Below are 24493 nucleotides of genomic sequence, written 5' to 3'. Positions count from 1 at the left end.
GAAACAGCAACATGCTGCTTGGGATGCTTTTCTTAGTCAGGGAAGTATGGATAGAGATAAATACAGGGTAATCCTGGAAGAAAACCCTTTAAGCTGCAGAAGACTTTGGAGTGGGATGGAGATTCTCCTTCCAGCAAAACAATGACCCTGAACACACAACCACGGCTATAATGGAATACTTTTAATGAGAGCACATAATTGTGTCAGAAATTCCCAGCCAACGTCCAGACCTAAAACAAATTTATACGCTGTGGCAGGAAAACTGATGTTTGCAGATGCTCTCGATCCAATCTGACTGGGCTTGAGTTATTTTGCAAAGACGAATGGGCACAAATGTTAGTCTCCAGATTTACAAAGCTGGAGCAGGAATATTCTAAAACACTTGCAGTTGTGATTCCAGCAAACGATGGATTTATAAAATAAAGGTACAGGGGACCTAAATACAAAAAAAAAGTAAAACAAGGTATCGTTTCCTTGTCCTTCATAATTATTTACTGCTTTGTGTTGGTCTCTCACATAAAATCTGAACAAAAGACATTGAGGTTTGTGGTTGTAATGTGACAAAATGTAAAAAAAAACTAAGAGTTTTACTTCCAAAAGGAGAAAATGTGGATTTCAGTTGAAGGCCAAAGATGAGGCAGAGGGAGCACGAGGTGTTCAGAGGTGGTGTGGTCTGTTCCTAATGCTGCTTTTTCCTTCTTGTCTCTCTATCTGTCTGGTTGAGATGTTCTGTGATTAGCTCATGGCTTTCCCTCTTCTGACTTCACTTGGTGGAGAAACTCTGACGTGAGCATGTGATTGACTGATGAGGACGAGAGGAAAACTTCCATTTATCTTGGAGTTTTGCGTCAGCCTGGTAGATCTGCTGCTGTATCTGGTGTCCTGATGCTAATCTCTCATGTGTGTTACAGTAATCAAAGCGAATTTTCATCATTTCCAGTTTGCAGAAACATGCACGTTCTACCTGCCAATGTGAGCTTAGGTGATTTTGCTTGTTGTACGCACACCTGACCAATGTAAAATTGCCGTTTGACCCAAATATGAGTCTTGCTGCATGCTGAGCCCATTGTCATTAATCAGCAAGCAGAAGCAGGGGAGTTTTCCTCCATAGCAGCAGAATGGATGGACAGAAGGATGCAGAAGGACTGGATGCAAATCAAAAAGATGAATCAAGTCAGTAGTAAAGAAAGAAACAGATGGAGAGAAATGTATCTGTTTAGCTGACTCTTTTAGACTGCAGGACATAAAATCAAAATTGTTATGTGATACCCATAAGTCTGCTTTTTCTTCTTGCTTCTTGTGCTCCTCATGATCAGCTACTTATTCCTGGAAGGGTTACAGGTGAGCCAAATGAGCCAGAAACTGCTCAGAGATCTGAAATTGGCTCCCTGGCTTAGTTGTTGTGCAGCAGGATGCACAAATCTTGATTATTTATTGTACATCTTGCTTTCAAATGGCCAAATGTTTCGTCAATTTAGATTTACTTTGTCTTGATTATATAGCTTTTTTACTCATTTTCAGCTGAAGGGCAAATATCCTAATCTTTGCAGCTATTCCTTTTTAGTTGTTTTCAGACTTGTAGCTCATGAGAGTTAGATTCATTCTAATGTCTGAAATCAACACAAATTTAAACATTTAGTGTGGGGAAAAACTGCAAATAATAGGCAGCCAAGAAGACTTTAATTGCCAAAAAGTGATGATTTTAGAACACTAAACCTTGGCATTCAGTGGCCAATTAGATTTTTGTGCCATGGGGCCCAAACTTCCTGGCTCCAGCCCTGCTGGCATTGGTGCACCATTCAAATGTAAAAATGCCAGATTGGAAGTTGTCAACAGAATTGTATCACATTATTCACGAAAAGGTGGATAAAGAGAATAGGAGTGGTTTGATATTTTGCAGTTTTACACACCGACACTTCCCAGCCTGCTGAGTATGTGTCATCATACAGGTTGATGCTTTGTTCCTTTAAAGTCATCAGTAAAGAGGCAGATTTAAGACAAACTACAGCTCATGTACAAAACTGCCTTTGTTATACTCAGTTTCTGCATGTTCACAACTGGCACCCGGATAACAGAAACCTCCCTGGTTGTCCATGTGCGGTCCAGCTGTGGTAACGGGTGACCACACGTCCCCTTTTCCTGCTGCACACAAACACAATGTTTTACACACTCTAACCCGAGGAAATGGGGTTCCTCTGCTGAGATCACAGCTAGATCTGCCAGGCGATGGAGTTGTTTCAAACAGAGAAAAAAATACGGAAACTATTTTAAACCCCTTTGATTCCCCTTCTATTTCCAATCAAACTGAAATTAGCTACAGAAATCAAAGCCAATGCTTCTGTCCAGACTTCCCTCATTCGTCATGCAGGTTGCATGTCTGCCTGGGGAGCCATAGTCCCCATAACTCTTTCCATTTAATTGCCATTTTTTTAGCATTTAGTCTACACTGAAAATACATAACACCTAGAGGGATGCTGCGTGGCTTTTGAGAGTTGAGGCTACTGAAAGGTAAAGGGAGAGAGGAGCAAGGACTGTTAACTGCCTTTCCATACAAGGAGAGGTGAAGGGCGAGTGGGGGAGGAGAAAGAGAAGGAGAGGAGGGTAACATGAGGAGATACAATAAGGGAGAGAGAGAAGGTAGGAGGAGAGAAATCTGGAAAAAGATAAAGGCGGCTAACAGAGGGAAAAAGACTGATGAGGCTGTGCCAGTTACAGAAGAGAGGAAAGTGAAAAGAGCTGAATCCTCCCTGTGATTGTGCTGCTGCTTCTCCGAGTGATCCAACGCAGGTAGGGAACACACACAGCACACCCTTCATTCATGCAGCACACACCAAGCCATAGGAGTCTGGCTCCTATGGATCGGATCTATCCGGAAGGTTTGTGTATTTTCTTTAACAGGAACGGATTTTTTTGTTTTACAAATACAAGCAAACGGAAGTGTGTAGTTGTGGAAATACTTGAAAGAATCATTGCCATCATAACGTTTATAAGTAATCAAAGGTAAATGCAACCGATGGTGCATGTGGTCAGATTTTTTAATCAAATACAGAACATAAATAGTATGCAGAGCAATTCTGTGACTGATGTATAAACATTCAGAAAAAGTAAACATAGCTTATCACTGACGTATGTTTGCATATGCGTTTACTTCAAAGTAAGCTTCTATAAACATTTATATTTAACATGCGGTAAGATGTGAAACAACCAAGAACTGACAAATATGTATAAAAATGATAGTTTATTATTTTCTTTTCTTATAAATGAATCAAATGCATGAATGTCTCTTTAAATAAACAAAAGTCAACACATTTTTGCTATTTCATATTAGACTTATAGCATATGTTTATTCCGTATTATCTTAACATATTATTTCACTGCACTTTACCCACATATTGTCCAAATGTCCATCCTTTGTGCTCTTTCCATCAGCACTGTAGCTGAATTACTTTAGAATAACCAGTTTTTGCACGACCATCTGACTTTCTGCCCTCATCAAGTTTCTTACCTCTTGTTGGTTCCCCACCTGTTTAAGCGTCCATCTTTCTCCGTGTATGCATCCTCCAGAAATTTGCAGGCATGCATGAAAAGGATAATTCAACACAGATGGATGCATCTTTTCTTTTTTTTCGTCCTGTACAAACTCTTGAATCTGCAATTGTTGCCCAATAAAAGATTTTTAAGGAAAAAAACAAATTACCTTCCCTGGAGGTTCCTTGTTAAAAATCTGTGTGTATGTGTGCAGATGTGAATGCCCAAATTTATGAGCTGGGGTTGAATGTTTGCATTATCGCTGCATGAAGCTGCTGTAACAATGCACAGAAGGGGCCTGAGGGGTTTTATTGTGTCTTGTGCCTGACAGAAAAAAATCCTCCTCTGTGTGAGTCTGTGCTGATTGATGAGATTCGGTTTGGGCTGCAGGTGCAGGCAAGTTTTCTTTGCACATTTCAGAATCACTATATGAGAAGTTATTATCAATGCATTTGCATACCATTTGTGTTAGTATCTGTGTGAAAATTTTAGAAGTGTAGGGTTGTTAGAAGTGGGTTGCAGTGTCAGTGCGATAAGTTCAGAAATAAGGTCAAAGGGTTTGCTAAATCAAAATAGTGTAGAAGAGATAAGGAAAGCATAGATCCGGTGTCAGGTACCAGGTAAAGGTTCGCGGAAAAGTGTCGGGGTAGTGACCTTTTCTGCTGTGGGGAGACCAGACTGAAGAGGTATAATGATGTTCAAACATTGAAGTTAAAAACTATAGTTCAGGTCATGAATTTCTTTAGGTGTTAGCCCTGAATCACAACATTTGGGAAATATGACAATGTTTTCGTAACTTTTTTGGAATGAGTCAGACGTCCAAACTTAAATATGCTTCCTGCAGCGCTGCAATGTGGGTGTAGAAGCACCCAGATAATAGCTAGGCTCTGTGTCTCCATACTGCAGGTATTTTTATAGGTGACTGTTAAACTGTGCCGCTGTTAATCTGCATTTGAAGAGAAAAAGAACTGACCAAACGCTCTGCAATACATGAGGCTGTGATCAGAAAAAGTGTCAGAGCTGGACTTTTGGAGCTATGTTGGCAGGGTAATTCAACCTGACCTCTGGAAATAGACCAGAGCGACAATATGCAGCAAGACATGTGTGTTGATTGTGTGTGTGTGTGTGTGTGTGTGTGTGTGTGTGTGTGTGTGTGTGTGTGTGTGTGTGTGTGTGTTTGTGTGTGTGTGTTGACCAACCCAAATTTAACTGTCTGCATTCTGCAGCTGCTTGGAGTTTTAGCTATACTATAGAAACACACTAAAATGGCACTCTGCATACTTGTAACAAGTCAATAGAAAGAAAAATATTCTGTACTCAACTCGAAGCATAATTCTAGTTTTAAGCCAGATAACTAATCAGAAATTAGTTATATGGCTTTTTACATTGCTTATTAGGAGGTATTTACGTTTCTTGTTCTAAATTGTCATGTAGCTCTCTTTATAGTTATATTCATTTCTATGTCAGAAGTAGAAAAATATGTAAAAAAACATTTAAAAGATGTAAAATCTATCTCAAAACAGTCTAGCACACAGTCAAAAGTAGCACAATAAAGTAGCTCAAGATAGTAAAGATACATGTTTCTCACCAATTGTCGAGATTTTGTACAAACAAAAGCAGTGTGGTATCTCCACCTGATTGCAATTAAATCTCAGTATAAATCCAGCTGTTCTGTGAAGGCCTCGGAAGCTTGTTAGAGAACATTAGAGAAGAAACAGCATCATGAAGACCAAGGAACACAGCAGACAGATCAGGGATAATGTTGTGATGAAGTTTAACGCAGCAACTGCAAACCTAGTAAGACATAGCTATACATCTAAACTGACCAGGCAGGCAAGTAGAGCATTAATTAGAACAGCCAAGAGATGCATAGTTACTCTAGAGGAGATCCACAGCTCACGTGGGAGAATCTGTTGATAGGACAGCTAATTTCCTTACAGTCCACAAATCTGACATTTAGGGAAGAGGCCCAAGAGCAAAACCATTGTTGAAAGAAAACCATAAGAAGTCCTGTTTGAAGGTTGCCACAAACCATGTAGGAGATGCAACAAACACCTGGAAGAAGGTGCTCTTGTTAGGACTTGAGCAACGGAGGAACCCAGAATGCAGACTAGCAGGCAGCATGATGGTAAGTGATAAGGATTTAATGACTAAGAAACAAAAACTCATTCTCAGAAGAGGCAGGAACAAAACAATAAATGGGCTGGCAAGACAGACATGGCATGACCCGAAAAACAAGACATGAGCAAGATCTGAAAATGTTTCCACAAGGAATAAACAGAACAGGTGTGTATTTATGGAGAGTGAACCAGGTGAAGCAAGACAGATTAACTAGGTGCAGGTGAACCGAATAAAGATATTAGACAGGCATACCAAAACGTGGCTGGAGCAAAACAGTCTCTTGAATACAAACAAACAGAAACTAGAACAACATGAAACTAAAGCATGACCAGATCCAAAAACCAAACTTGACAAAACATGAACAAGACTAAAACATGACCAGAAAAATGAAACAGAAACATGATTCAAAACTTCAACTGTGAAAAAACATATAAAGAAAAAACCTGAAACCAAAAACTAAACAACCCCAAATCATAATAGCTCTGGTCAGAACTGTTTTGGTGCGTAGAGGTAAAGCGTGCGACCCATATACGGAGGCCTCAGTCCTTGACGCAGCCGCCCCGGGTTGTCAAGGAACTAATCTAAATAAGGCAGAAAGTGTTGGGTAAACGATGGGATGGGAGAAATGAAAACACATGTTTTCCTCTCTGTTTCTCTTCTTAACCCCTGTTAAAGTATGTAAAAGGTGAAAAGTGTTTGCAGTTATGGCTGCGCACGTGCCCTCTTCCCCCCTCTGCCTCTAAATAGTGTGACTCTGACTCAGCTGCAGGTCAGTGGATGGTCAGTCGGTGAGGTCAGACAGATTTCACATCCAGCCTCAGACGTGTCATATGTGCTGTTTTATTTAAGGGCGGCTCCTGCAACGCATGTTCCTGCTGAATATTAACTGTTGTCGCGTAGCCAGAGCCTGGCTCAGGATCAACACACACTCAGTCCAGCCCAGAAGTTGAAAGCTTAAGGGTCAGTGGGTCCAATAAGCTTTGTTCTCTCTGTGTTGTGATATGAGGGCAGGGATGTGAAATTTTCCCGTTCTCCTTTCATTTTCCAGGATTGTCCAGGGTTCGGTTTCCTAAATGTTCAGGCCACAAGTCTAGTTTTTAGTTCCTCCCAAGCCGTGATTATGTGCACAATTGATTTCAAAATGTGCCACCCACTTTACAACTTAAACCTCATTACCAGGTTTTGTTAAGCAATCATGATCATCTCCAGCTCCATCGTGCATGTGGAATAACCCAGTTTTTTATTGTTCATTCCTTGCAGATAATGTCTTCACAGCACCTGGCCTGTGGTTGGCTGCAAAAGCTGTTTGTTGTGCTTGTGAAGCTTTGTTTCGCGTTTGCTGAGCCTCTGCGACCCCTCAACGGAACGGGCTGCACAGCCAGAGGTCCCGCTTCCTACATCCTGGTCTTTACAGGTCACTGGAGCCCGCAGGCTTTTCCAAAACAGTATCCGCTGTTCCGCCCCCCAGCGCAGTGGTCCAAACTCATAGGTGAGAAAAATATGGTCCCTCTTTTGAGTATTTTGGAGTGAAATAAAAGGTTTACACCATTATATTTAACACTGGTTGAAGATTTTAATACCGTAAGGTAAACTTTAAAAATGGTCAAAGAAATCCAGAAAAGATCTAAATGCTACCAGATGTTTGTTTCTCTAACTGCTGTCAGACACATCTCAAATATTTCTCTATTTCTTTGGCTCAGTCATACCCTCCCACCCCACATTTCTGCTGGTTTACCGCAGTGTTGGCGGTGAAGACAGAGTAGAGGTTTTGGGTCTGATGAAGGGGAGTTATGATAGATAAGGTGTGGTGGGTCAGAGCACTTCAAAGCCAGGATGAATCAAAGTATGTTTCCATACCCCCTCCCCTCATCCTTCTTCAGACTCCATCATTCCTCTTTTCTCCTTGTTACAGGCATATTTCTCACATTTTGTCTCAATACTAAAAACTCTATTGTATCAAAGTAGCATTTTGTTGTGAAGAGCAAGGAATATGACACCTGATTTTACAACTTCTTTAACAAATCAAAATCACATCATTTAAACTACACCATCCCCATAGTGAAACATGGGGGTGGCAATATTATGCTGTGGGGATGCTTTCCTTCAGCAGGGACAGGGAGTCTGGTCAGAGCTGTTGGGAAGATGAATGGAGCTAAATACAGGGCAATCCTGGAAGAAGGATGAAGAGGGAGGTTCTTTTGCAGAGGACTTAAACACAGGCAAGATCATTCTGAAAATGTCTTATATAAAAATCACGCTAACCTACGATATACATGAATATATGAAAGGGACCATGTATCCATGGAAACGGGAGAATCCAACAAGTGGCTGAAAAGATTCGTGAATATACTGTAGATGCTGGAAAGGTGATTGCCTGAACAGGTGATCTAATGTGCTGCAGCTGTGAGAGAAGGAGGAAACACAATGAACAGCGAGCAAGGAAAACCAAGAATAAACACAGCCAAAAGAATCTCAAATGCCAAAACTTGAACCAAACCCTGACAAAAACAATGATGGAATAGAATACGACTGAACAATGAAGCGATCGGAAAACAAAAGAATTCAGTTAAACATAGAAACCTGAAAGCCAATATGACTAACAACACCTAACATCTTATGGATCATGACAGGTTCTCCTTCCAGCAGGACCATGACCCTAAACATCCAGCCAATGTCTCATTTTCATTCCACTTTACAAACATGTGCTACTTTCTGTTGGTGAATCGCAACTTTTGGTATAATTTTACAGGGTCCTCAGAGCAATGTTTTTATAATTTAAAGGTTTAACAAAAAACTTGGTGAAAAAAAGCTCACTCAAATGTGCAATACTGAGTATCTTGGTTTTGTTTTTAATTAACCACTTCTATGCTTTTATTTGAGTTTGGTGGTAAAAAAAAAAAAGGCTGCAAACCTTTACCAGCATTTGGGTAACTATTCATAATATTAGGCTACATTTAGCAAGTGTTTTTCAAGAAAAACATTGCTGATGATAGAGTAAAATTGGACTCAGATAAGTGAATATGAAGTGGAAATAATTCACATACAGCTCAGTTTAGGTGGCTATGCATTTATTTTAGGGCTGGCACCATTTTAGGATAAAGATTTCTGATAAAACTGTCTCATGTGGAATTTGATTTACAAGTTTACATAATTATCATTCATATGTCTACCATCAGGCCACACACTAACATAACACAGCACAAAAGAAATCAGAGGAAAAGTATTTAGGTATTTAAAAAGAAGAAGTAAAAAAACAGACCAAAAACGTTTCAAAAGTTCTGGACAGTTGTAGTCTATTACATAAATCAAATACATTATTGTTAGTTTTTGTAATGTAACAAAATCTGAAAAGGCTAAAGGGAGTAAATTTACAAAATACTGGGGACATGGTAGCAGTGATGTCTGGTTTCCAGGTGTCTCAGCGGTGCCATGCAAGACGAGAATGTCCTACTTATTCCTAACAGAGACTGGCACCAGCGGTTGTGACACAGTCATTATTTCCACGGGCATAGAAAGGGATGGTCATTGTCACCAGGGAAGAAAAACACAAGGGCCTCAGTGGGCAGACAGTAAACTATAGGGGACAAAAAAAATATAAAACCCAAGAAGCTGGAGCAAACGTCAGTAGGGGCATTGGGTCGAGGACTCTAAGGGACTGGACTTTGTCATGACTGAAAAATACTCAAGCAATTTTATAAAGGGTTAGCTTTGAAGTCCTGGTGGGGCTTAAGTGTGATGCATTATAAAATTTCAGGGTTTTGATGCTAGTTAGGATGGAATTGCAATTAGGTCCACAAGTAATGGCAGAATGGAGAGAAACAGGATAGTGTGTGAAGTGTGCTGGGCAGCTTGTGCAGCTAAGTATGCGCTCATACATGTGTCAAGACTATTTAAGGTTAAAATCATGACTGTGTGTGTATGTGTGTATTTATGCAGCTCTGAAAAGTGAAGTAAGGCAGAACGATCAGAGCATTTGTCAGCGTGTTTCTGGCTAACCTTACTCTGCCCTTCAAACCACAGGTCCAGGTTGATGGCTTTGTGGGTCTCCAGAACTTGTGGTTTAAATCTGAAGCTTGGCTCCTGATTTTTAACTGATTTCTGAGATAGCCAGAATGATATAAAATAATGTGAGGAGAAAGCCTTATGGCCCAGACTGCACAAAAAGCATCATTAAAGGTTTTCAGAATTGTTAAAATAAATTGTTGTCCAGCTTCTCCCCGCCAACTCCAGGATCCTGACCTACATCCTGGCAGCTCCAGCCCGTGTTGTGGTTTCTGGAGCGAATATAACCTTTAATAACACATGCATATGTGCAGTTCCTTCAGAATTATCATTTTAAGTGCAGGAAGTAGGAGGTAGTCGTAGAAAATACATTCAGTCTTCGTAGTGGAAATGATCTCATCGTCTGGCTCAGGACTCTGTGGAGCTTCATCAACACTCACAAGGAGTCAAGTGAGCATGCATCTCACTTTTCTCATCTCATATTTCTTCCATTTTTTTTTTTTTTTCTCTGTCAATAGCGGTGAGCCACAATCACCACTTTAGGCTCTGGGAGGAGGGCTCTTCAGCCAGTCCAGGGGTGCAGAGCTTTGCTGAAGTTGGATTGACGGTGGAGCTCATGAAAGCAGCCAAGGAGGCCAGGAAGAAGCGTACAGTCGGAGCCATGCACCGGACGGCTGGCATTCCCAATGGGATCGGACACAGCTCCACGGAGATGCTCATGGTGCCCCGCAACCCACTGGTAGGAGACAATAAAGCTTTAAAAAAGCACAATTATTCTCAGACAGTCACTTTGACCTGAGTACATTACACCGTCTGCACCGTCCAAGTAATTTCCTACTTATTTCCACTACACCCTGTCAGACTTTGTTTAGACCGAGTGCTTGATCTCAGTAGCCACAAACGCCCACATCCATCCTGCATGGTTTGCTTTCTGTCTGATCTGGGGGCCCCTGAGGGAGGGGCCCGCCTGTGTAAGGTAAATATATATTGTGCAGCCACTCACTTCAACATAAAGACTGTGGACACATAGAACCAGCAACATTTTTCATGTCTGAGGGAAAGGAAAATTGGCCCACCAGTGATTTTGCTGTGTGTTAATTAGGCTGTTAAACTCTGAGCTAGCTTATTTTATCTGTGTATAAACTAAAATAAAATAAATCCTGTTATTATCATTCACACAAAAATAAAACATTCATTAACTGTAATTAACCATACAAGGTCTGGCCAAACACAGGCCTGACTGACTGTTAGACTTGTGGAAATCAGAAATTCCTTCAATAGAATCTGTCTGACAACATGTAGGCTAAAAGATATTAAAAGCAAATCTCAAAATGCTTTGATCTAAAGAAATCCAGGAGCAGATAAGAAACAAAGTCATTAATATCAATCAGCCTGGAAACAGAAACAAAATCATTTAAGTGGTTTTGGTGTTTCAGTGAACCATGGTTAAAGTCATTATTGAAAAATGGAGAAAACATGGAACAGCGGTGAACCTTCCCAGAACTGGCCAGCCTTCCAACATTACTCCAAGAGTGCACTGATGATTCATCCGGGAGGTCACAAAAGAACCCAGACAACACTTAAGGCCTCACTTACTTTAGTTAGGGTCAGTGTTCATGATTTAATAATAGGGAAAGAGACAGACTGGGCTAAAATGGAGAGGGTTGTAAGGCCAAAACCACCACTGCCCTGCGTTTGCCAAAAGCATCATGATGATTTCCAAGAACTTTGGGAAAAGTCTTGAAGGTCTACCTTTTTTATTAGCTTTTATTTAGGCTACATCTGTTGTAAAAGAGAGCATTTAAAAAAAAGACATCATATGGACACTTAAACGTGAAGGTGGTGACGTGATGGTCTGGAGCTGCATTGATGCTTCATGATCAGGACATCTAGCAATAATTGATGGAACCATGAATTCTGCTCTCTGCCATAAAATCCTGAAGGAGAATGTTAAGTTTATAACCTAAAACTCAAGCTCAGACGCCGCAGGACAATGATCTGAAGAACACCAGCAGCTCCAAACATAAATGGCACTAAACAAACAAAAAGAAGGTTTTGGACTGGCCTAGTCAAAGTCTGGACCTAAATTCAATTCAGTTCAATTCAGTTTTATTTATATAGCGCCAATTCACAACACATGTCTCAAGGCTCTTCACAAAGGGTCTGGAATGGTGCGGGGTTGCTGTGGAGGTTAGATTAAACTACTGAGTGTTAGAGTTTGGCCATTTTAGAATGGGCTATGTGTAGGGGTACTGAGTAAAATAAACTGAAAGTTTGTCCATCTAGAGCCCACTGATGGCCATTGTTATACTGAAAACCACAAGGATCGGGATACTTCTCTCTGTCAGACTGATTATAACCATTGGAAAAGAGAAGGGGGTCACACAGGTAGCAGAAATGGAGGGTGTGTTTGCACCTCAACCATAACTGAGCCGGTTTAGGCTAAACCTGACTCCCCCTTACTCCAACCAACAGGGAGGGAGGAAGGCAGAGGTAAAAATAATTGGTGAGTGTTGTTTCCTCTTGCATTGTGTGAAAGGTGTGTAACTTTAAAATGGGATAAGTCAATTCAATCAAATCATACAGATCTCAAGTCAGGTACATACATTCCAATTAACCCTAACTATCAAACAGTGCAAATCCAATTAAGATGTTGTGACATGATCCTAAAAGGGATGTTCATGCTGAACAAAACATGGGGTTAGCAGAAGAAAAACAGCTCTGCAAAGAAAAGTGTGCCAAAATTCTTTACAAGTGCCTTATGGTAGTCGTCAAGGGTTCAGGGGTGATTACTTTTTACATAGGGTGGGATTGGTTAAAATAACCTTTTCCCTTAATAAAGGAAGTCATCATTTAAAAATAGCATTTTGTGTTAACCAGGTTATCAATCTGTCATTTTCTATCCATAGTGGGTCGTGGTGAAGCTGGTGCCTATCTCCAGCAGTCTATGGGCGGGAGGCGGGGTACACCCTGGACAGGTCGCCAGTCCATTGCAGGACAACACAAAAACAACCATGCACACACTCATTCACACACGTAAGGGCAACTTAGAGCGAACAGGCAAGTCTTTGGACTGTGGGAGGAAGCCAGAGTACCCGGTGAGAACCCATGCATGCACGGGGAGAACACGCAAACTCAATGCAGAAAGACCCCCAGCCGGGAGTCAAACCCAGGACCCTCTTGCTGCAAGGCAACAGTGCTACCCGATTATCCATGTCTGATATTAAAATTACTTTAATCATCTGAAACATTTAAGTTGGACAAAAAAGCAAAAACAGACGAAATCTGTCAAGGGGCAAATACTTTTATGGCAAAGTATTTTCAGAAACAATCTGAGTTTTATGGACTTTCAATTAGTCCGGTGGCCAAATTTTGACATTTAAAGATTCACTTTATTTTTAAACTACTCTTTGATAGGTCAACTTGTGTTGTTTTGGTTATTGTCTCTCTGCAAGACCAACGTCTTGTGGAAATCGAGTCAATGAATGAATGTCCTGACACTGTTTTTCAAAATTTGTTGTTATGATTGAAATTATTTGACAGGCGGACTTTTTTTAGATGCAGCAAAATGGGTTAAAACCATGATACCAACTCAGGTTTTTACACAAGGATGGGTTTCTTCTGCTTGGATGCAGTGCATGTTTATTTTGAACCAAAAACTTCAATGTTCGGTCTCCTTGGTCCACAAAACATAATTCCAACAATCCCCTGCCTTCTCCATGTGATCTTTAACAAACTGCATATGGGCAGTGGTGTTCTTCTTAAACAGCAATGGTCTTTTCCCTGCAGCCCTGCAATGAGCATCATCATTGTTCAGAGATCCTCTGATCGCAGACTCACGAACCTCAGCGCGAGCCAACGCAAGAGAGGCCTTTAGTTGATTAAAAGTTACTTCAAACCAGATCGTGGTTTCAATATAAATGTCTGAGTTGATTTTCTGTCATCCTCACTCTCCAATGTCTAATCAAAAAAGATCTCAGTTTTCCAGTGTTTTCAATTAGGTTTTAAAGGATTTCATGTGTTGGATGCAGATATGAATAGATACAACATAGATAATCTGATGCAAATTGGTGACTATAAGAGGCTGTGTACTGACCCGCTGGTTGAGCCAAGGAAATCTTTCATAGCTCATTGATTTTAATAAACATAAAACATTTAATATTTGTTCCAAGAATTTCATTTAACAAGAGGAGCTGTTTTGGATTGTAGGTTACATACGCGATCCCTTCCTCTGAGGTATTACTCATGAAGATGCTTGTCTGTGTTACTCATGGTGGTTTTACTTTAAGAAAGGTGACCGAGAGAATAAATCCCCTTTATGTTCAAGTACATGTACCTTTTTTCCTTAGACTTTTGCTGGGTCTGATGCTTTTATGTGTGTGCTTTGATGTCATGTCCAGTTTACCTCACTGTAGGGATTCATCATGGTAAAAACCTGAATCTGATTAAAGCACAACAACTGACATGTTGAGCTAAATGTCTCTTATTGTTACAATTTGTAGTTTAGCTTAATTTTGTTTTTATTTATCTAGCAGTAGTTCACATCAAACATCATCAGAAGCCACTGTACAAGACAAAGAGGTCCAATTCAAATCTGAAAATCTACAATCCAATTTGTTTATATAACCTTGGCTGACCTGTTCAAGGTTAGCCAAGGTTATATAAAACAAAACCTGGATCTTCTCCACCTTCTGGGCCAAATATCTGCAAATATCTTAATATAACCATAATAAAACCACCCAATCAAAAGAACAGTGGAACTCAAATGCTAGACTGGTTTTGGAGAACAAAAGGTAGAACTTTACTGAAGATTTTTAAAAGGTTTGTGTGTTTTGGTTTACCAATTTGCCCCAGGTCATTCATGTTAAAATAGTTTCATTTCTGTCCATAGTTCATCCCCCAAACATTCCAAGTTGCCCAGCTAGAGTTGAATCTGTGGAGGGAACTAAAAATTAGGGTGATGGCAAGTAGGCTTTCTAGCCTCAAAGACTTGGAGCTCATCACCAAAGATAAATAGTCACAAAAGCAGTGAAAAAATGCAAAAAGCTGATCAGCTGTTATAAGAGTTTGATTGCTGTAATGCTAATAACGTTTTCCACTAATTATTGAGAAAGGAATAAATAATTCTGAACATGCCATTTTTTAAATTAAAGGTAAATAAAACCAGATAAATTATTTGTTTCAAAATTGATCCTCTTTTACATTGTTTTATCATTTCTTGAGAGATGCTTGTCACATTTCCTTGCAGAAACAAACTTCCTGGCATGGTCAAAATTATTTTAAATCTAAATCTGCCCAGGTTTATGAATAATTATGTATTCAGCTGCATGTTTCAACACCACTCAACAATTAGCATATAGAATATGTAAGTTTCAGTTTAGTTTATTTATTTATATAGCGTCAATTCACAACACATGTTGTCTCAAGGCACTTCACAAAGTCAGGTACATACATTCCAATTAATCCTAACAATTGAACAGTGCAGTCAAAGTTAGTTATTTATTCAAATTGGATAAAAAGTTTTTCTAACTAAGGAAACCCAGCAGATTGCATCCAGTCAGAGACTTGCAGCATTCCCTCCTCCCGGATGAGCATGTAGAGACAGTGGACAGTCACTGGCGTTGACTTTGCAGCAATCCCTCATACTGAGCATGTAGAGACAGTGGACAGTCACTGGCGTTGACTTTGCAGCAATCCCTCATACTGAGCATGCATGTAGCGACAGTGGAGAGGAAAAACTCCCTTTTAACAGGAAGAAACCTCCAACAGAACCACGCTCAGTGTGAGCGGCCATCTGCCACGACCGACTGGGGGTTTGAGAGAACAGAGCCGAGACACAAAGAGAACAAAGAAGCACTGATCCAGGAGTACTTTCTATGGGAACGAAAAGTAAATGTTAGTGGATGTAGCTCCTTTAGTCGTTTCACCTAGAGAGAAAGAACAGATAAACTCTGAGCCAATTTTCAAGGTTAGAGTCTGAAAGAGAGCACATATAATTAGTTACAGTAAAAGCTCAGTCAATTGCGATATCTAGGAGAGAGAAAGGGTTAAACACTGAAAGACAGGGCCATGTGGATCATCTGTAGAAGGTGTGCATTAAGTTGTTGCCAGCAGAAGCTTGGACAATGCCCCTCTCCAGAAAGGTGTCACAGGTAGACACAGAGTCAGGCCAGGTGTAACTTCTAGGAAGAGAAAAGAGAGAGAACAAAGTTAAAAGCTGAAATAACAGCAAATAATGCAAAATTGGAGAGTAGTGTGAGAATGTAGCGAAGAGGTTGAAAGTGGTCATTATGTCCTCCAGCAGCCTAAGCCTATAGCAGCATAACTACAGAGACAGTTTCAGTTCAGCTTATTTGGTTAAACGGCGCTTATTTACAACAATGTCGTCTCAAGGTACCCCACAAAGGGTCCGGAACAGCACGGGGCCGCCGGGGAGGCCAGACCAAACCACCGAGTGCCAGAGCCCGGCCACCCCAGAACGGGCCACGTGTTGGGGCACTAAGTAAAATAATAAACTGATAAAGTTTGTCCATCTAGAGCCCACTGATGGTCATTGTTATACTAAAAACCACAAGGATCGGGATACCTCTCTCTGTCAGACTGATTATAACCATTGGAAAAGAGAAGGGGTCATACAGGTAGCAGAAATGGAGGGTGTGTTTGCACCTCAACCATAACTGAGCCGGTTTAGGCTAAACCTGACTCCCCCTTACTCCTTCCAACAGGGAGGGAGGAAGGCTCCCTCCCTGATAACCTAACCTAAGCCACTTTAACTATAAGCTTTATCAAAAAGGAAAGTTTTAAGCCTAGCCTTAAAAGTAGACAGGGTGTCTGCCTCACGGACTAAAACTGGGAGCTGGTTCCACAGGAGAGGAGCCTGATAACTAAAGGATCTGCCTCCCATTCTACTTCTAGAGACTCTAGGAACCACCAGTAAACCTGCAGTCTGAGAATGAAGTGCTCTGTTAGGAACATATGCAACAATCAGATCTCTGATGTATGATGGAGCTAGATCATTAAGGACTTTATAGGTGAGGAGGAGAATTTTAAATTCTATTCTGGATTTAACAGGGAGCCAATGAAGGGAAGCTAAAATAGGAGAAATATGATCTCTCTTTTTAATTTTCATCAGAACTCTTGCTGCAGCATTTTGAATCAGCTGAAGGCTTTTAACTGCATTTTGTGGACATCCTGATAGTAAAGAATTACAATAGTCCAGCCTTGAAGTAACAAATGCATGGACTAGTTTTTCAGTGTCACTCCTGGACAGGATATTTCTAATTTTGACAATGTTCTGGAGATGAAAGAAGGAAATCCTAGAAACCTGTTTAATATGGGATTTAAATGACATGTCCTGGTCAAAAATAACACCAAAGTTTTTTACTTTATTACTGGAGGTCATTTTAATGCCATCCAGGTTAAGTGATTGACTAAGCAGTTTCTTTTTTAAAGACTCCGGTCCAAAGATGACAACTTCTGTCTTGTCTGAATTTAGAAGCAAAAAATTTAAAGTCATCCAAGTTTTTATGTCTTCAAGACATGTTGTAGTCTATCTAACTGGTTGGGTTCATCAGGATTTATGGATAAGTAAAGCTGAGTATCATCAGCGTAACAGTGAAAATTTATCCCATGCTGCCTGATAATTTGACCTATTGGAAGCATATATATAGTAAAGAGAATTGGCCCAAGTACTGAACCCTGTGGTACTCCACAATTAACCCTGGAGTTTAAAGATGATTTATCATTTACATGAACAAACTAGAATCTGTCAGACAGATAAGATTTAAACCATCCTAGTGCTGTTCTCCTGATCCCTACAGCATATTCCAGCCTTTCTAAGAGAATATTATGATGGACGGTATCAAATGCAGCACTGAGATCTAACAGAACCAGTACAGACACAAGTCCATTACTGCTCAGTATTTTTAACCTGGCCTTTGCCAGTTTATTTACATCTGCTTTATTCTCTCCTGTCGTCTTTGCTCCTATAAACTATATTTTACTGAATGGCTGAATTCCTGAAATATGTTGTTAAAGTATGTCCATCCTTTTAACATCAGGAAGAAAAATCAATCAGGAAATTTAAAAGGAAGGTGGTCCAGTTAGAAATGGACTAAATCAATACCCGGTTGTTGTTCCTCTTTAATAAAGTTTTGATTCAGCTTAAGCTTGTCAGCTGATAAAGGTTTTACTTGTGTAAATTACAGATAACATCTGGGGTGGTAGTTTTGTTCTTACCTGCATGACGAACTGAGAGAAAAGTTAGAAGATTTAATTCAGTAAAATGATGGTTCATTCCTCTTGTGTGTGCTGCACCTCCACCTATACAGTGAGCAATTACATGTGGGTTTCCAAAAACAACATCCATCCATTTATGCATCCATCCATCCATCCATCCATCCATCCAGCCAGCCAGCCAGCCAGCCAGCCAGCCAGCCATCCATCCAGCCATCCATCCATCCATCCATCCATGCCTACAGGTTTACCAGGGCCCAGGGGTTCATCGTGAAGCGGCATCGTTTTCGTCGGCTCCGCTGCTTGTCTGCTCAGAGATGCTAGCAGCATGTCTGTAAAGCATTCGACTGCAGGCTAGCTTCCAGAACAGATAGCTTGATTAATTAACCAGTTAATGTCAGCTTATTATAATTGTGTCACTCTATAAAAAGCATAAACCTCCGCAGAACAAACACCTGAAAATTGCCACTATTTTTGCTTATGTCCAAGTATAATAATCTAAACAATAAATCAATCCTAAATATAACCCTTTTGGTGAGCCTTGTCTCTGTAGGCACTGGTCATGAACAGCAGCTCATTGTGTTGTCTTCTAGATACATGATGTGTGTGGTGGACTGTTTTTAGATCAGACAAGCAAAGCAAAGGTCAGCTATTGAGTGTGTTGTGTTGGACATGATTTACTGACGTGATACGGCTGAAAACTTAATCTGTGAGTATGCCCCTCGATCTGTTTAACCCTGCTGTGCTCTCATTTATAAATACTCTCATCTCATTCCTTTGAACACAGCCAGTGGTTTGTATGACATCCCCCAGGAATCCCAAACACATGGCTTCAGTCATCATACATCCAACTATTGTTTAATGTGTAGATCAAAACAGATGGAGACACAGAATGTGAGCCATTTTAAGCCATTTAAGCTTAGCAGTCAGGTTCTCCTGGTTGATGACTTTTGGTCTTTGAGAAAGATTTTATGTAATGGAGCCAAAGTGAGACAGATCAGGTGGGTTTTGAAGATTTGTCTTGATCAGGGGAACTTTTGGGCCTATGTATTACAAACTACCATTTAGCTAATAAAATAGAAACCCCCTACAGAACATCTTTCAGATAGGCCTAGGGGTGTTTCAGACAAAGATGAGAAGCGTATATGACAGGAAGTTCAAAGAACAGAAAGAAGTAGGTGGATGTTTCTGAAAAACCACATTGCTTTTTCTAGTTTAGTCTTCAATCTTTAACATGTATCACTGGAAGAAAAACGGACACCCTTATGTTTCCCTGACTCATCTTACTCCTTTGTCTCAGACCTGCTGGTTCCAGCTCTCTGTTCAGTTCAACAACGCCCATTCATTCAAAACCCACCCAAAAACCTGCTAAACCCAATTCCTCAAATGTTTGTCCATAAGTGAGAAGTTTTCAAATGTGCTGTTTTCTGGTCTTCTGCCTCCACCTCAGTGTGTTTTGACCCTCAATCCACTCTAAGAGATGAGATCACCGTTTCTCCGGAAACATACGTCATACAGGAGACAGACTGGGTGCACGTGCACACATGCCGATTCTGTTTTATAGTTGCAAAATCCCTACATCGACTCTCGTATGTGATGTCAGGCCTATTGCATTTATTGTCCTGGCTGATGGATATGTAATCTCTGTAATTTCATTTATCATGCACTCATCTCACTTTCCACAGTTGGGGGATTTAAACAGTTCCACAGTCCAAAGTGAACTAATGGTTTTTAAATTAATATAGCAAGTTTGCTTCGAACTTTGAGGCTACATGTCAAAATGTAAAACATTTCTATTACAGATAAGATTTATTTTATCTTATATTGTTCATTATTACTAGGGATGCTTGGTTTATTATTGTGGCGGCAACCATTGGGGTCCTGGGTCCTGGAAAAGTTTAAGTACAGTGCCTTGCAAAAGTAGTTTTATATCTTAAATATTTTCACATTTTGTCACAATTCAACCACATATTTAAATGAGGATATTATGTGAAAGACCAACACAAAGCTTAGCATAATTGTGAAGTTGACAGAAAGGTCAATTGTGTTGCTTTTTTGTCAAATAAAAATCTAAAAATGTGGTGTCCATTTGTGCTCAGTTCTCTTGTGGTTACTTGGTAAAGTCAGCTCATGCTGCAGTTACAGTTGCAAGTCTGGTGTATCTGTACCATCATTTCACTTCTAGAGCTCAACATTTTTGCTTATTCTTCCTTGCAGAATCGCTCAAGCTCAGTCAGATTGGTTAGATAGTGCATGCTTACCACAGTTTCAACACTTGCCAAAGATTCTCCATTGTATTTTGGAGCTGGTAACTCTGCAGATTCACCAGAGTTACAATGATCCTCTTGGCTGCTTCTTTGATTAATGTTCTCCTTGTCCAGCATGTCAGTTTAGGTGGATGGCTACGTCTTGCTGCGGTTTGCAGTTGTGTCATACTCTTTCCTTTTACAGATGATGGATTAAACAGGCTCGATGAGATGTTAAAAACTTGGGCTATTGTTTTATAATTCAACCCTACTTTACATTTCTCAACAACCTGACCTGTTTTGTGTGTTACTTGGTTTCTTGGATTCTTTTTTTCCACTTCATAATGCAGTACTTTGTGTTGGTGTATCACATAAAATCCCAACAAAATACATCAAGGTTGTGGTTATAAGGTGAATTTAAAAAGGTTCAAGGGTTAGGAATACTCTTGCAAGGAACTGTAAATACTTTAACTTCATGTTACTCTGATTGTCTCTTTTTTTTTACAAAATGTACCTACAAAGACAGCATCAAGTAGTTTTGGTATATGATAATTAATTGTTTTTAATTAAATTTCTCTATATTAGACGCTGAAGTCTCAAACTCTACTGGCATCCCTCTTTGTCCTACAGCTATCATTGATGGTGAAGATGATCCCCAGCCCTGACTGGTTTGTCGGTCTGGACAGTTTGAATCTTTGTGAGGGTAACCGGTGGAAACAGGAAGTGACCGTCGACCTCCAGCCTTATGATGCAGGGACGGACAGTGGATTCACTTTTTCCTCTCCCAACTTTCCAACCACCCCCCCAGAAAACATTACAAAGGTATGACGCGCATAAGAAACCCTCATCTGTTTATGTTCTTCACTTAGCTGTTGGTGCCTCAAATTCTGGTGTCTCTGTCTTGTTCTTAGAGTTAGTAAGCAGAGTGGGAATGGGACATCATTCTTTGCTGTCTCTGGCTGAATGATTGCTTGGCAGCCCTCATGTCTGACCTGAAGCGATTTAAATAAAAAGGGGCCCCTTATGTAACCGACTATCCATCCTTTTGCAGCATGTGCTTTAAAGTTGGCTAATATGCACAGGCAGTTCTACTGAGAATCTGTTGTTTTTCTGATGAATCGCTCCCTGACTGCTTTTCAGATCACCTCACAAATGCCGAACCATCCAGTCAACTCCTTCTACTACCCTCGACTGAAGGAGCTTCCACCTATTGCCAGCATAAAGATGACCCGACAGCATCGATCACCTGACCGCCTAACTTCTATCTCTAACCACATTCTACCAAACTCCATCAGTCCTCAGCGCTTCCCAGGTAGTAACACAAAATTTTCTTAATACATTACCTCAAAAAGTATTTATACCCTCAAAAATATTTAAACTAACTCACTGGTGGGAAAGAAGCTGGAGCTGGTGTTTGAGGTTGAGCCATACCAGCTTGATATAGTTGGACTCACCTCTAAGCATAGCCTGGGCCCTGGAGAGGGGCTGGACTCTGAAACTGAAACAGGGAGAGAGGCGTCGGGCAGATGTGGGGATTCTCACAAGCTCCTGACCCAATACCTCGATTTTGGAGTTCTCACGGATAGTGTGAGGGTCATCTCTTTGTGCCTTCAGGTTGTAAGAGGGAAGGTCCTGAACCTTTACACTGAACAGTAGCTCAGATTACCTGAGTTTCTTGGAGTCCAAGCACTGTTTTGCTATTGAACCTTCGAAGGCATGTGTTGTCTGTAATAAACACAATGTTCGAGCACAAAGTGGGTCAAGTGTGCTTGATACCAGGCCATCTTTGGCCAAAGGTCAATGATCAATTTTGTAATCACCAGACCTCCAGCATTACATCTGAAAAGGGGACAGTGCAATTTAATAAAACACAGATTTCATGAGCCGGAATTAGCCAAAAGGTTATTTTTCATCTGTAGGTGAAGAGAGGGACAGAGCTATGAACTCCTCACCACATGGTAGTGAGTTGGATACAAAACTTTGAGGATCTCCTCAATTCAATCACCTTGGCCTTTGAGGAGTAGGAGGAGAAACCTGAAGACTCGGTAGAAGGCATTTCCATCACCATAGCAGAGGTTGCTGAGGTAGTTAAATAACTTCTCCGTGTCAGGGCGCCAGATTCTGTGTGGGGCTTCATGGTTGACATGCCTTTCAATGTCGCACAGAGGACATGGGGAATACTGGTGGACTGGCAGACTGGAACGGAGGTTACAATTTTTAGGAAAGGGGACAGAAGAGTGTGTTCCAACTGTGGAGGGATCAATCTTCTCAGCCTCCCTAGGAAAGACGCCTCTAGAGCAGAGGTCTCCAACTCCAGTCCTGAAGAGCTACTGTCCTGGAGCTTTTAGATGCATTTGTACTCCAACACACCTGAATCAAATACCAGGCCTTTGCCAAAACTTGATGGCATTATTTAATCATTTGAATTAACATATGTTGGAATGGTCCAGCCAAGGCCCAGACCTTAATCTATTTGAGAAGCTGTGGCAGGAATAGAAACTGATGCTCATAGATGCTCTCCATCCACTGATGATGGAGCTTTAAGCTATTTCACAAAGAAGAACAGAAAAATGTTTAGTCTATGAATGTGTAAAGTTGTTTTCTAAAAATAAATTGAGTCTGGGTATGGAATCAAAATACACTCTGCAGCTTTCATACTTTTTAGTAAAAATATTTAGAAAGCATGTATCACTTTTTTTCCACCTCACAATTTTAACCACTTTGTACTGGTTTGTTACATGAAATCCCAAAAAAGCACTTTGATGTTTGGGATTATAACACGACATGAATGTGGGGGATATAGGTATGTGTGCATGGCAGAGTATGTCCGAACAGACAAACATTAAACAAGTCTTCAAAATACATTCAATAAGATTGCTCCAGAAAAGGTATTGATTCTGCAGTATTTCTTTATTTCCTTGTCTTCTATGTCTCTCTTTTAATCCAGCAACACCTTTGGACTGTGAAGTTTCTCTCTGGTCATCTTGGGGTCTGTGCCTTGGTCCCTGCTCCAGAGGTGGAGTTCGTCACCGCACTCGTTACATCCTTCTGCGGCCGGCGAATGCTGGCAGCCCCTGCCCTGAGCTGGAAGAACAGGCTGAATGTGTCCCCCACAGCTGTATGAAGAAACACCAGTAACCGTCAGAGCAGGAGCATAAAAACAGCCAGTGTTCAACACTTGGACTTTCATGCAATCACTGCTGGACTGAGAAAACATTTTATCATGTTGAGAATTTTTCTGAATTTTAAAGTGAAACAAGGGGAAGTCCATGTGCATTGCCACTAAAACACGTCTGCAAATGAGCAAAACTAAGAAAAAAAAAACTGGAGTTTGTTGGAAAAACTGGTGGATGAGTATCAAAAAGCTAAAATGTTATTTAGTCCATCTTGATTTTTACAATTGTTGAACCTCTTATTTCCCCAAATGTTTGTCATTTCGTAAAACATAAATAAATGCAGATTGCAACCACTTGTAAATTTTCTCTGACAAATATATCTTTCAAAATCATAGAAAAATGACTTAATTTGTTTTAAAACAAAAAGTTTGTGTTGTTTTGTCAAATAAATTCTCATTTGTTTTGTACCTTTCATGTTAACATCATGCTTAAAACGGTTGAGAAAAACATGGGAAAACATTTTACAGCTAACTGAAATCAGATTAAAATACGTAATAAATAAAAAATACTTAATAATAAAAATACATAAAAGTAAAAGTGGCAGTACAGCAGAAAAAATGGCTACTAGAGATGCACTGGTCAGATTTCTGGGCCTACTTCTGTTCTCCGGTTTTTGTAAAGTTTTGACCTGCCGACAGTGTTTCATTTCTTTTTAGGAACCATAACATAAGAACACAGAAGAACAGCATTGAGAATATCTTTTTTCTAGCCTTTCTGCTGTCAGCGGTCATTACTGAGCACAAGAGGTGATGTAATGTGTGGAAATTGTAACCGTAAAGCAGGATTTCACAGTTTTGCAACAAAGGTAACGTGATTGAGGAGTTGCCTCCTCGAGAATGACGGAGCTCTTCATCTCATCTCTAAGGCCCATTCCAGCCTTAGAGGAAGCTCATTTCAGCTGCTTGTATCCCAGATCTAGTTTTTTCAGTCGTGATCCATATCTCAGCACCATAGTTGAGACTTGAAGCATAAAACAAAGACTGATTTCAGGCACCACTCTCAAGTAGTATACATTCACACTTGGCATGAGCTTCTTTTCTTGAAGACTAATCTGTCCAACTTTATTTTAGAAATTCTGGTTTGATCATCTGATTTGTTTACGTCTTAGGTAAATTTTAGTCTGGAAGGTTTCATCCTTGTAGGCCTCACATGAAAGTTAAATGTGTATAGCCTCCTTTTGATTGT

The 24493-nt window shown here is 40.3% G+C and overlaps 1 protein-coding gene across 1 annotated transcript; it reads left to right on the top strand.

Annotated features, from left to right (window-relative positions):
- The first annotated feature begins 1633 nt into the window (after positions 1-1633).
- On the top strand, positions 1634-23715 carry spon2a (spondin 2a, extracellular matrix protein). Its single transcript, XM_047353379.1, has 6 exons — positions 1634-2787; positions 6910-7138; positions 10170-10390; positions 20763-20954; positions 21273-21444; positions 23080-23715. The coding sequence occupies exons 2-6, from the start codon at positions 6913-6915 to the stop codon at positions 23268-23270; spliced, it is 1002 nt and encodes a 333-aa protein (XP_047209335.1). The 5' UTR covers positions 1634-2787; positions 6910-6912; the 3' UTR covers positions 23271-23715.
- The last annotated feature ends 778 nt before the right edge of the window (positions 23716-24493 follow it).

Source organism: Girardinichthys multiradiatus, chromosome 23, assembly GCF_021462225.1.
Source record: "Girardinichthys multiradiatus isolate DD_20200921_A chromosome 23, DD_fGirMul_XY1, whole genome shotgun sequence".
NCBI classification, from domain to species: Eukaryota; Metazoa; Chordata; class Actinopteri; order Cyprinodontiformes; family Goodeidae; genus Girardinichthys; species Girardinichthys multiradiatus.
The sequence above is the reverse complement of the archived record's forward strand: the minus strand, read 5'-3'. Positions and strand labels throughout refer to the sequence as shown.

Excerpts from the sequence above, each read along its gene's own strand:
- spon2a (XM_047353379.1), top strand. The coding sequence starts at position 6,913 with ATGTCTTCACAGCACCTGGCCTGTGGTTGGCTGCAAAAGCTGTTTGTT. Across the intron at positions 10,391-20,762 it reads TGGTGCCCCGCAACCCACTG|CTATCATTGATGGTGAAGAT; the intron begins GTAGGAGACAAT and ends TTTGTCCTACAG. Across the intron at positions 21,445-23,079 it reads CAGTCCTCAGCGCTTCCCAG|CAACACCTTTGGACTGTGAA; the intron begins GTAGTAACACAA and ends CTTTTAATCCAG.